Raw genomic sequence first — 14,220 nt, 5'->3', positions numbered from 1 at the left:
TGGGGCAAATTCAAGTTTTGCTTCAATTTTGGAACTTTATGGAACTCTTTAAAAAATATTTTCCGTTTATGGTTGGTTGAATCCGCAGATGCCCAACCTGCAGATAATGGAGGGCCGAGTGTACTTTGCTTGTGTGTTTTCTTTGTATGTGGAGCCTGAAGCAATTTATAAAAAATGACTTCACTTTAGAAATTCATATGTAAGTTGGGCTCTGCCAGCAAGCATCAAACATGTCCTTTTGTGTAATTACAACGATGTTTTGAATTGCTAAAGTGCTCTCATTGAATATATTCTGGGTTACACTAATTATTTGTCAGCTATTTAATTATTTGGACATAAGTAATGAATGAATGTCATTCTGGGAAAGAGGTGCTTCTTATTCTCAAAAAAGAGATGTGAAGTTACTGTAATTATATCCAATTTTACTAAGTTAAAAGTGGAGCAGAAGGTCCCAGTTTGTACTCAAATGGTTGAAAACACATCCATTATCTGTTTTCTTCCTTTTTGGAAAAAAGCTAATCATGTTGAATTGCCTTGTATTCTTATTCTCAGAAGACTAGTGTTCATGGAGCGGTGGTGAGCCTATACTATTCAAATGGCTACTGTGTGTTACATGTACTTTTGTGATAATAACGTTTCTCACAGTGGAACAGATTTGCTAACAGATGTTCTTCTCAATGACACATACTCAGGGAATATTCTGTGACAGTGACTCCGATGAAGAACAGTTGGCTCAGATGACATTGTAAATGATCAAGTTATCTTCACCAACTCACCTTGAGAAAAATCAGTCCAATTTCAATAGGCACAACAGTCCGACAAGAAAATACCTTTAAGTTATCAAGCTTTCTTGCTTGGGCTAATAGGGAACATTTTTATAATGGGCAGATTATAACTATTTACTAAAAATAATATTAACATATACCATACACTGAGTTTTTTCTTGGGCCTAAAACTGTATTGAAATACCTTCATTTTAGTATACATAATCTGAAGAACACTGAGTATTTTAAGGGCTGAAATGTATACTTTCTCAAAAAAGCACCAGTTGTGGCAGGATTTGAAAGAACAGGTTTCATCCCCTTTTTTGTTTAAATAAGCAACTGATATGATTTCTTTGCATCTTTTATTCTGGAAATAATGGCCTCAGATACTAAATGTTAAATCAGAGATAAAATAAGTAAACTGAATTGGTTAGATATAACCAACAAGTTCTATAGAAACAGCACATTTATTACGACAAATGTATTTCAAGGAAATCATTAAAAATTATATTTTTGAGTTCCAAAGGAATGACAAGCCTTTTTTAGAGATATAGATGCTCGGAAATTCTTAAACAGTGAAAGCGCTATTTCATTTTTTTTTTTGCCTATCAATGTAATAATGCTTTGCTTATTATTATTTTTAAAATCCTAACCCATCCCATTCTTCCTAATGGTTCTCAGTTTCCATTTCCCTACTTAAGGTAGCTTTTAACCAGAGAATTATTAAACTGCAAGGGACCACAGTGGTTACATAATCTCCTGCCATCCTTTGCTGCACTCCTGATGACAGCAGGGTACAGGATCTGCTGCACTTTCCCCAAAGGTGAGGAGATCTTATCATCTCAGCTCGCAGAGCGCTGGTTTCAAACAAGCACAGGCTGTTCAAGATAGAATACAGGCCTTGCGTCGTGAATCCCGCATCTGCCCCTTCTGTATCACCCTTGTGACGTGAGGAAAGACACTAACTTGCCACACCTTAAATTCTCACCTGTACAATAGGATCACAATACCTCCTCTCTGACTGGCTGCGAGAACAACAAGACATGACATATAAGAAAGTGCCTCATGGAGAGCAGTTTCTCATTAAATGTTACGTCCTTCTTGAAAGTTCATTCTCATGCTGAGATCAGACTTATAACGCACGACTCCGTTATTTTCAGGAGCTACACAGAATCGGTCTTACGTCTTTGTAACCCGCAACTGCCCTCTGAGCACAAGAATAAGGAAGGGAAGATCTTTTTTCAAATGCCAACTATCATGTTCTTCCCACGGGATGGTTACAGTAACTGACTTAGAAAAGATCAATGGCAACCTTCGTTAGGAAAACTTACCTGGTCCCTGTGCCGGGTTGTCTAGTCCAGTAAACATTTACTAAGTGCTTGCAATGTGCCAGAAACTAGGCTAGTGGCTAGAGACTAATTACGAGACACAGTGCCTTTCCTGACAAGTCTACAATCTTCTGAGAAACAGACGTATACTAAGTGAAGATTGCACTACGCAGCGACGTACTTAGAAGTTAGATATAAACTGCTAAGTGACTAAAAACGACAAAGCACACAGGAGGCATTTGGGGTGGGTTCTCCACAGGCGGCAATTTTTAAAAACTCGGTCTTGAGAATATTCATCCATTCAGCAAACATGTACTAAGGACCGACTATGTGCTAGACGTTATACTAGGTGCTGAGAATATAAAGGTGGGTGCAGGGGTGGGGTCGGGGGTCCCTACTCCCATGGAGTTTAGAGTCTAATTTATGATTATTCCAGTCCAATGGAATAGGTATTTTAGTAGACTCTAAGAAGACCAGCTTCAACTTTCCCACTTGCCACGTGAATGAGTAACCATTCTTGGGGTGGGGGGGGGGGGGTTCCAGGACCCAGGCTAAGTTGGATATTTTGTAGTATACCCACATGATCTAAAATCCTAGAAATAAGCAAATAAACAAAATAATTTTTTAAAGGTTTTCTTTCCCCTTCCCATGCTGCAAAGCTAAGCGTACCGTGCGAGTAATCTTTAGAATCTCAAACGGTTAAGACGAATGGCAAATGCTAAGCAACACAGCCAACGTGGCCGTCTGTGATTTGAAGGCAACGCTGTGGTGTGGCAGAATGAGTACGAGCTGTGCTGGAAATGCAGCCTCAGGGACAACGCGCGCCTGGGGAGGGCCAGGCGTGAGTGTGGGCTCACGCGATGCAGGCTGCCTTTCTGCTTACAGCCCTCCAGCCCTCGTCTGCTCGTGACAGGACACATATTCTTCTGCACGGCCACCATCCCACTAGCCGCGGTAGTGGATGGGAAGGGGTGTTATTAACTCAACAGAATACTTTGCTCATCGACTGTTTTCAGGCCTTTGCCGTCACTTATCAATAAAACTCAGAGCTAAACACAGAAACAACAAGTGCCTTGAATTTCTCTTCCTTTTGCTCCCCTCGACTTTAACCTTTCAAGAAATTTTCATTTGTATTCATCTAATTTCATTCAAGACTCACCGGGGTATACACACTGAGACAGAGGATGTGTGTGTCTGGTTCACACTGTAGGAATTCAGTCGATCTTTGCTGAGTGGAAAGATGAATTAATGTATGGAAAGAAGGCACTAGCTCTTTCTGAGACGGGTGGATTGGTGGATTCAGCCAAAAAAAGCTAAGTACCTTGCCTGACTCGTACCATGTTCATAGCACAGGGGGGCCTAGGATCCAGGTTTCCCACACCCCCTGCCTTGGCGATTACGGCGACACCATCCAGCCACATCTACAGCACCCAAACCCGAGAGAACTCAAGGCAGGCCAAGGTGGGAAAAAGCAGACACCGGGCCACCTCAGAGGAATTTCACGTTTCCTTTCCCTCAGTCTCTGCTACTCTCATGAGACTCAGCCTTTGTGGATGAATCTGAGGCACCACCGCCAGCTTGCTAAGAACACTAGTAAACAGGACCACGTCCAGCTGTAGAGAACACAGAGCCGAGACACAGACACAGCCTTCCCCAAGTGAACAGCCCAATGGTGAAGCTGCCCACATGGCACTGATTTTCAGAATATAATTCGCTGAGCTCCCAGCGTGCGCTCTGCCAGTGCGAAGGGGTGCCGCTCTCCGTCCCTGCCCCGCCAGCGGCCACAGTCAGGTGGGAGACTGCGGTGATGCTCAACAGGCCAGCTCTTGCCTCCCATGAGTTGCCCTAGTAACAGCTGACCTAAGTCTGCAAGGACAGACAGGAAACAGTCGGATGAGGGGGAGGAGGACTCGAGGCCGAGGCTGCTACACGAGGAAAGCTCTGGACGCCTAAGAGGACGCAGCACATTTAGGGAATTATAAGAAGTGCAGTACGACCAGGACGAAGACTCAGCTCCTTCGGTGGCTGCAGATGACACTGAAGAAGTTGTCTGTGGCCCAGGGATTACTGCAAGTTCCAGAAACTGTGCAAAGAGGTGCTGAGTTCCTAGCAAGAGACCTCCATTAGAGGGAGACATGGAAACCTACTGGTTCTGGCATTTTAGGCCTGTCACTGCTTCCCCCTTCTTTGACAACAGTTCATATACTCTTTCTTTAATACTTTCAATTACTAATACGAAACATCTATCCAGTACTCCTCTTCCTCATTTATGTTAACCAGAAAGTTACAGTAAGAATCCCAGGGGTTCTGTATTCTTGGTAAAGATTCCACCCTCCCCACCCCCTGCCGCCCATTTTCCATGGATGTATTTTCTTTCTCTTATGCTAAATAAGTCTATGAACCATATCAAAGAATTACGGAATGATAAATGGAAAAACTGATAATCCATTAATTAAAAAAACTGGGAAATTTTATTTTCTTCACTGAAAAGAATTTCCACTAAGAATCGGTATTCAGCAGCACAGCTTAAGAGGAAACGCTTAAGTGTAAAAACAGCTTGGTGTACGTAGGCAACTGCTTTTTGAATGACTGCATCACTCAGAGGCAACCTGCAGAGGACCGTGGCCGAATGCTTCACTACACGCCTGGCGGGCTTGCCCGCATGCCTCCTTGACCCTGGTCCTGAACCTCGCCACCACCCAAACTCATCTTCCATATCTGAGGTTTAAGTTATTTGACGAAAGAGGTTACTTCTTTCACATTTTCTGTGCCTCTGGTACCAAGTACTTATTTAGCACTCAATAAACGTTTGCTAAAGAGCTAAAGCAAGGTGAGGGCTATCGGTCACAACACCCGACGCTATGTCTGGGTCACAGATCATCAGAACACCTCCACTTACATAATCTCCATAGGTCTCTTGTGTTGGGGGCGGCGGTGGAGGTCTGTACCCAGTTGGGGGGACGCCTCTTGCTCTGGGAGTGAGAAGTCCTCTTCCTCGACTCACTGGCCCTCGGGTGGAAAGGATTCCTCTGGAAGTCGGCGTCCCTCGCGGTACCCCGACTCCCACTGGCCGGGCCGCGACTCCTCCCCTTCCCCTGCAAGCAAGAGGGTCAAATTAGCAATACTCGTCGTATTCTCTAGCATTCCACTGTGCGCATGCATTTATACCTCACAAAAATCGGTGTCCCGTAATTCTGTAAAAAGAAATAAGGAAACCACGTGCAAAGTGAAAACTAGAAGCAAATGAGAAACAGGCACCTACCTAAAGGAAGGAAATTAAGTCATTTAGGCAGCTCGTCCAGCAACAATAAAGATGGTAACATCAAAGAAACCCCAGGAGTCAGGGTCTGTCTGGGACACAGGATAGGAAACTGACATCTGGGGAGGCTGCATCTACTGAGCACTCCTCCATCACGTCCTGCCAGGGTCACAGCCAACCCTCACTCCCACACTGTGACCTGGGCCTTACCTGGCTTGTCTGCGGACAAGGAAACGGAGGCCTAAACAGATCTTAAGACTGTCTGAGAACACACAGCTGGCACACCCGGGACCAAAACATATCAGATTCCACGAGAGAGGGAATAAAATGAACCTTCCCAAAGAGTGTACCTACTACCTAAGGACTGAAAGCATCACTCTTAGGTTAAATAAACACATATATTTTCTGAAGTAGGATTCAACATATTCATGTATTTCTAACATAAAATATGAGACTTCCAAGTCAGAGAGGAAGGCAGGAGGCAGAAGAGCCCAACATAAGGTAAAACTTGAGGAAGTGTGCAAGTCCCATGAAGAAATGAGGACAGAAGTTCGGCTCCGCCAGAAAATAAAGGCATAGCCTGACCCACCTCCTGTGGACAATGTCCTCCAAACAAGGAGAACCAAGCAGATAATGAGGCTGCCTACAGACCAGTTCTCTCTTCTTCTCTTGTTTGATTGGGATAGCAAATACACAGCTGAAAGCTCCAATTCCACAAACTCGTTCTTTGAAAGGATCAATAAAATTAATAAACCTCTAGACAGGCTAAACAAGAAAAAAAACAATATCATAAATGAAAGAAGGGTCATCACTACTGACCTCAAGGACATTAAAAGATAAAAAAGGAAGATGATGAACAAGTCTAGGCCCACAAATTTGTTAACTCTGATGAACTGGACTAATTCCTTGAAATATACAAATGACCAAATCTCCTACAAAGAGAATCAAATAATCTGAATAAACCTATGTTTATTAAAGAAATTTAATCAATAATTAATAATCTTCCAAAAAAGAAAGCACCAGACCCAGAGGTTTCACTGGCAAATTCTATCAAATATTAAAGGAAGGAATGATATCAGTTTTCCACTCTCTTCCAGAAAATCAAATCAGAGGAAACATTTCCTAACTCATTCTCTGAGGGTGGCCACCGGACGTGCCTCCTGAAAATTATTTCTACATTACTAGTCAGAGGCTGAGACTGGCCTGGGCCACCGGGGAAGACAGAAGTGACCGGCTTCCACTTGGTCTTGAGCCCTTATGGGGACCTGTCACAGGAGGTGCCTCCCAAGATTTTTTTTTCTAAGTCCACCTGTGGAAGTCACAACTGGTCAAGGGGCTGGGAGACAGAGAGGCCGAGGAAGGGTGGCAGGGAGCTGAGCAAGGTGGTCTCTGACATCCCGAGGAAGAGACATGTGGTCCAAGGGGAGGCAAAAGGCATTAAAGACATTATACAATGAAACAAACAAGCAAGCAGACCATAAGTCAGTATCTCCCATGAACAAAGACAGAAAAATCTTCAAAAACAGCAGCAAATTGAATTTAATAATGTATTAAACACGTCACGACCACATGGGATTTATTCCAGGTATGAAAGGCTGCTTCAGCATTAGTGAAAATCCACGTGACCAGCCTGCCAAGAAGGCTTACGAGGAAGAATCATAAGGTCACATAAAGCAGAAAAGGCGTTTAATGAAATGCAACATCATTCACGATAAAAACTCGGCAAACTAGGAACGGAGGTAAATTTACTCAAGTTAAAAAAGAACATCTACAAAAACCTACAACTAACATCATATTGAACGGTGAGAGACTGAATGCTTTCCCCTTAAGATTGGGAACAAGGCAAGGATGCCCAGCCTTACCACTCCAATTAAAACTGTACTAGAAGTCCTACCTAATTCAATAGGACAAGAAAAGGAAATAAAACTTTTAAGATTGCGCAGGAAGAAACAAAACTTTGTCTGCAGGTGACATTTCCATGTAAGAATTCCCAAAGAATCAACCAGATCAAAACAAAACAAAGCAACCACACGAACAAACAATAAACTAGAACTAATAAGCACATGAAACAGGTCTTGGAATACGAAGTTATTAAGTCAACTGCTGTCCTACACAGCTGCAATGAATACCTGAAATCTGAAATTTTGAAATTAGTCACTAAAACCACCAAGATGCCCTCTGTTCAATAGGTGAACAGATAAGCAAGCTGGGGTACATTCATATAATGGAATATGATTCAGCAACAAAAAGCAATGAGCTAATAGTGGTAAGTCATGTGAACAGTATGTTCCCATGATATGATGTAATAAAAATAGCATTTTATTTTTTACCTCTGCGGTTTTTGTTCCCCAAACCTATAACCCTGGGCTAATCGTGAGAAAAATATTAGACAAATCCCAAAGGAGGGACATCTTACCAAAAACCTGACTGGTACTTCTCAAAACTGTCAAAATCCATGACTTTCACCTTTAGGCAACTTGCGTTATCCCTTTTTTGAGCACTGTAAGTTAGATCTTTTTTGTGTGTGTTTTCATACTAGGTCACAAAAATCGGTGCGATAAAACTGGTGGTCTAGAGCAAGGACACTGGATTCAGATCGATTTCCTGACTGTACTTATTTATCTCTGCCTTCCAATTAACATTCAAACTAATCAAGAGTCTGAACTTTCCAAGACAGTCTCCTCAATTGTGAAATGGGATACAGAACTCATTTCTTAGTGTTATGGTGAAGGAAAAATGGCAGGACATACAAGGTATTTAGCCCATTGGATACTCAATGAATAGCAGCAACTTAGATAAATTTCAGTCTCTCTGAGCTGTACTGATAGACACTGTAATAGCTAGCTTACTCACCTTTTTATCTCTGCTATACATCTAGAAAAATCTTCAATGTGATTAGAGAAAAGAGTAGTTTCTACCTATGGTACCTCTAACTCATCTGTGATATTTCAGTCAATCTGTGTGTATTCAAACTACATAAGCCTCCGGCTTCTTTATCTAATACCCCATCTCTGCCGTCCAAGGTACTATATCGACCACAAAATATTCAGCATTTCAATAAATTCATGTCTTTTACCACACGGAAAGACATTATATTTAAGAAGCTCACCATTCTTTCTTATCATCATCGACATTGTTAGGTTATGTGCCCACTGGGTATATGGAATCATACTAAAGAATCTGTTATAGAATTTTAGACAAGTCATTTGATATATGTAGCTCGGGATACTTGTCTACAAAAGACACTTTGAAGATTCGTTTTTAAGAGTTCCAAATCCCACGGGAATGGTGTCGAGCAGCACGGTCTTAGTACTGCCATTAAGTGGTCTCTGGTGAGAGGAAGGCACGACGCAGTGACAGGCCAACGTGAAGGTCCCGCTGCACTGCCTCGTGCTCACTCAACGCTACAAATGAAGTTCAGGGTAGAGCTGAACAGCAGGGCTCATAACATGGGATGAGAATAGAAAAGTGTCTGGGAGATGACATTTATAACGACAATCAATGGGAACGTACTTATTTTTTACTTGAAAGGTTGATTCAAATTGATAGGATTGGGTGCTACACCGCTCAGAACGGGGATAAGGGAAAAGCAGAAACATAACACATCTGAGTAGAAAGTTTCATAAGCGAAGGGGTGTGACTGTAATGGTTCTTTCTGTTTGCATTTTTCAGCAGGGTGACCTTGGTTTCTGGTTTTGAAACTCAGATGTGAAAATAATTGAGAAAAGTTTTTTCCATGGAAAGAGTGCTTTGGGTGATCAATAACTTCTTGCATTCAGTCAATTAGGAACTAATTATTCAGTTTATATAGTAATAGGAGGTTTTAGGCTATGATGAAAAGGCATGTGATGTGGGTTCCAGCACACCCACACTCAAACTCAAATCTAGTCCTGTCATCACTGGGCTGCTGAGCCTTGGTTTTCCCATCGACAAGTCCAGTTAATAACATCTAGCTCTTGCAGAACGGTTGTGAGGTTTCCAACTACATCAAGTGCCTAAGCTAAAACAGGCGCTCAGCAAGTGGTAATTACCGTGTGGATTTCTACCTGGACTCTGTCCTGAACGCTGTCCTTTTGGCTGCTACCCGAAGGGTGAGGAGAGAGAGGAGACAGAAGGTACAACTCGCATTTGTGCTCATGTCATCCATTCAGCAGCAGCGCATTTACGTACATTTCATACATGTAGCAACAGTGATGCAGTGTGGTACAGAGTAAGGGTATATATACCACATTGTTTGGCCTTTGTCTATATATATATATTTTTTTGCGGTACGCGGGCCTCTCACTGTTGTGGCCTCTCCCATTGTGGAGCACAGGCTCCGGACGCGCAGGCTCAGCGGCCATGGCTCACGGTCCCAGCTGCTCCGCGGCATGTGGGATCTTCCCAGACCGGGGCACGAACCCGTGTCCCCCGCATCGGCAGGCGGACTCTCAACCACTGCGCCACCAGGGAAGCCCTGTCTATATATTTTATGAGAAGCAAAAGTATATGATAAAACAATGAATTTCGTGGAATTAGCTCAAGCTAGCTCCAGCATTATCAGCTGGGTGACCCTGGGAAACACAGGGGATGCCTGGGCCTCAGGAAGATCACAGAGGGGGTGCCTGCCGGATCCAGTGTCAAGGTCTAGCCGGTCTCACAGTAAGAATAAGCTTTCCCAGAGATCCATCCGAGGACCCATGCTTGATGCGCTAATGACCTGAGGGCTGATTTATTTTCCTGTAGGATCCCTAAGACTTGTGACAACTTTCCTTCACCTCTCTGAAAGCTTAATCACTGAGATATTTTTTTTTTTTCTTGACAGAGGTTGACAAGGGAACGAGAAGCTGGACAGAAGGGAAAGGTAAACGCAGCCTATGGTCATAATCCCTCAGAACAAACATAAGAAGCCATCGGGGCTGACGGAGACTAGACGTTCTGAATAGAGGACTCTGGCAGCTCTCTCTCTCATCACCTTTACAGATCATCTGAAGCGCGGTGCTAGGGCCGTGCTTCTCCTCTCACACGTTACTGTGCATGCACATCACCTGGGGCCTGGTTTCGGGCCAGAGTCTGCATCAGTACATCTAGGCTGGGGACTGAGACTCTGCATTTCAAGTGCTGCCTTGGGTAGCTTGGATCCAGAGGTTATAGACTTGTTATGAAACCTGTCGGTTATCTCTTTTCTTTATTCTGCGAACCATCCAACCTTCAATGCAATTAAAAAAAAAAAGACTTAAGTGTTACGTTATCCTACATTGTACACAGTCTGTAAGAAATCCAATGCAATCTGTTTCTTCTCCAACAAGTTACAAACTGGTTACTAGTAAAACTGTTGACCACATAAGACAGTGTGAGAGAGTCCACCCTCTTAAAAGTACAAGAAACTTACCGTTTCATCCAGGGACGCAGCCCCTGAAAAGAGACAGCTCGCTCCGTACTCTGAAGCCTGTCACTGTCTTCCAATTCTGATTGTTAGCGTGTTTTTACTTTTTTTCCTTATAAACAAAAATAGAAAAAACCTTTATCATTTCTAAGTATCAGCCTTACTTCTGCCTTCTGGGACTATGCCGCACAAGTCTTCTTCCTCTGTGATGGTGAAATTGATAATAAAGGAGTGAAGAAGAGATGTGCAATTTGCCCAAGGGCTGATCAAATATCTGTGCTACAGGAATTCTATTTTTAGTGAGGGATCATTTTGAGTAATCAGAAAAGGAATCATGCCACAGTCTGGGCTCCGATGGGACATTTAAAAAATTAAGTAGGATATGGATTAATGTGTGCTCAACGTCCTATCTCCATTTTACAGACGAAGAAACTAGGCTTAGAGAGGGAAGTTCCCTGAGACCACGCAGCTAGGAGGGGCTGGGGGTGACTCTGATTTTCCCACAGCCACACCCTAACTCCAGGCAGATGGCCCCATTTTTCCTGCTTTCAAGCCTTTGCCCCTCTGCGCAGGATGACTTCCCTCTGGCACTACCCTGCCTTATTACTTTACCTTCATCCTAAGTGTGTTTGTACCCACGCTCCCCATTCAGGATGATCTGTGCTATCGTTTCTGCTTCCGCTTCACTTTTCCTCATATCCCTCATGCTCTGTTTCAGCCATTCTGTCATAACTACTTGCTTCTCTGACTTTCCCCTTAAAAATCCCAGAATGGCAGGACAATGACTTGGTCATCATCTCTGCAACTTCAATTTGTCAGAGAAAGAGCTCAGGAAAATGTGTGACATTAAATGACCTAACACCAGAAACTGACTGATGGCCGAAGAGGAAAAAAATTGATTAAAACTTCTGAAGAGCCAGGGTGGGGAGGGGAGGGGAGGGGAGGAGACGCCCACTGCACCGGAAACACTCACTGGGCTCCTTCCACCCTCCAGGGCTGCAGCCTGACAGCGGCGCTTGCTTGACATTATTCTAGGAAAAGTCAGTTGGCCTGATGGGTATCCAAGCCTTCCTTCAGCCGGCACTGGAGTCGACAGGAGGACCGGGAACCCACACCCGCTTTCGGGCTGCGCGGATGCACCGTAAGCAGGAGAACCGTGCTCAGCGGCTTTTCTCACGTGTCTGTTCCAGGCTGCACTTAAGTTACAAGTTCTTGTCAGAAGTTTTCTCGCTGTTTGGCACATTATTTGCCTCAGTTATTGCCTTCCCAAAGCCTATTAAGGTGATTTTAAAAGAAAGCACACGTTTTTCTCCTTTTGCCTCCCCTTAATCAACTCCAGCGTGGCTGCACTAACACACACTCAGAGAGCATGTGGACCCAAGGGAGTGAATGCTGAGGACTGAGGGGCAGTCCAGGTCTTACGGCAAGAGAAGCAGAGCAGCTCGTGTCCAAGGAAAGTCCTCTAGTGTCTGCCCGGGGCGCGGGGCATGTGTGAGGTCAACCACTGTCAGGGTTTTAAGAAAGGCACGGACAGTAGACACAGAGTTGGAAGGAAGGAGAGGAGAGTGACTGTTCTGACAGGTCAGGTGGTACAAGGTCCTCAGAAGGTAAATCCAGGAGGCAATCATATAGTTTACATAACATCCCAAATTAATGGGTTTTTAAAATTGGAAATTCTTATAATTTTGGCTAGTAGAAAAAGAAATATATTATCATTTTCCTATATCTAGCCTTTCCTTAATGATAAAGAAGGACTTTTTAATAGAGATTGGTAGAATAATATAAATCATATCATATGCTGGTGAAATATTTATGGCCCATATATTAACTATTCAGCTTTCCCGATAACATTTCTCCCATACTGCGGAGAAGAATGGATCATTTTCTGTCATTAAAACAATCTTTAGCGTCTATGATACCATTCATAATCCATTTTAAAAAGAGAATAGGTACCATGTGAAAATCTGTGGGGAGGAGAAAATGAGAGTGACCGAGTCCCATCTGATCCCCTGGTTTGGGGAAGTCACGTGCTCTGCCCAACAGGCAGAGCAACTGTGGCTACCTAATATTTATCACAGCAGCTGCTGAGATGCCAGTTTTACAAAGATATGATGTCACTGAAATCAGTGGGGCATGACCTAGTGTTAAAACAATAAATGATTAACTTAAGCTGATAGTTCATGCAGTGTCTGAAAGCTGCCGGTTACTGCAGTGGTCCCATGAAAATTTAAACTCTCCACGGCAGCCCTGTGAGCGTGAGGCAGCATCCCAGCACCCTGCATACAGTCTGGGAAGTGCAATCATAAGATCTAACATGGGGCTGCAGTCCAAGAAAAGAAGAGATAAGGGGAAGGCAAACTCTTTAAAGAAACTGTAGCTGAAAATTTTCCCCATCTGATGAAAGCTGATAAAAGCCGCGTGAATGGGTCAGCCTCATGTCCTAGGTTGAAACAAAACCACCATGTTCGGCACCCAATGCTGGTGAATGCGTACTTACTACTTAGAAAGACAGGCTTCATCTGCTTTGTTCACTTTTTCTTCCTGCTCTTTCTGGTAACACATGCAGGGAGAGAACACTGCCTGCTACTTGGGGAAAGGGCCAGATGGGCCAGACGAGGCCAGTGGAGAAGCAACACAGAACTAGCCAGCTGTTCTGAAGAGGGGAAAGGAAGGGAGCATCCTTGAGGGCTCAAAACTGTGCAGCCCAGACCACCAGGGCAGCAGGCAATATATGCGGTGGAGACCCTACGGGGAAAACCACGGAGCTAAACAGAGAGTTTGCCTGGAGTGGCGTCAGTCCTAATCTTCCCTGATGTGTTCTCTGCTGGGGTCCCTGCGGGGAGTTAGGGAGGTGACGTACCACAGGGCTGCACAGGGCAGAACGGAAGTAAAGAAACTTCCTTATCTCCTAAGTTAAAAAGGAGTAAGTTTAGTCCTCTCATTTGAAACTGAATGAAAAGGTTTTATTAAAATACTTATTTCTCCCTTCTGCAGGATTTACTTTTAGATCATTTACATCTTTCAGCAGAAAGCTACCCTGAAGTGATACCAGTGGGGAACATTCATGAAGATTCCAGTAATGACTTGTTCTGCTGTGAAATTCCAAAGTGGTGCTGTCCATGTGACCATTCCCAAAAAGCTAATCCCCTGGTAATCTAGTCACGTGACAGACAAGAACTACCCTAACAAAAAATGTTGTAAATGGTCAACACTTGATCAGAAGAGTCTAAAGAATTTGCGATTGTACTGTAATCACTCAACATGTATTTACTGAGTGATTCCTATATGCCAAACATTAGGGACCCAAGTGCCTTTAAGGTTTTACATAATACTGAGAAGTAACCAATGAAAAAGTGAACAAGGCAGAAAGGTAAATTCAGTTTGGTAAGCGCTACCATGTAACCAAGAAGGGTGCTGTGGGCCGGCTTCTGGGTTACGGGGGCGGCCACTTCAAACAAGGCAACCAGCAAAGGCTTCTCTGACATGGTGGCCTGTGTGTGTTGA

General features: G+C 43.7%; 1 protein-coding gene across 1 annotated transcript in view; it reads right to left on the bottom strand.

Annotated features, from left to right (window-relative positions):
* KHDRBS3 (KH RNA binding domain containing, signal transduction associated 3) overlaps positions 1–14,220 on the bottom strand; it is a 155,571-nt gene that overhangs the window by 50,005 nt on the left and 91,346 nt on the right. Inside the window, exon 6 of the mRNA XM_082858988.1 lies at positions 4,992–5,187. Within this exon, the coding sequence (XP_082715114.1) occupies positions 4,992–5,187 (196 nt within the window). The remainder of the gene's footprint in view (positions 1–4,991; positions 5,188–14,220) is intronic.

Source organism: Leucopleurus acutus (assembly GCF_964270905.1).
Source record: "Leucopleurus acutus genome assembly, chromosome: 17".
In the NCBI taxonomy this organism is placed as follows: Eukaryota; Metazoa; Chordata; class Mammalia; order Artiodactyla; family Delphinidae; genus Leucopleurus; species Leucopleurus acutus.
Note: the sequence above shows the minus strand (reverse complement) of the source record. Positions and strands in the feature narration are given on the sequence as shown.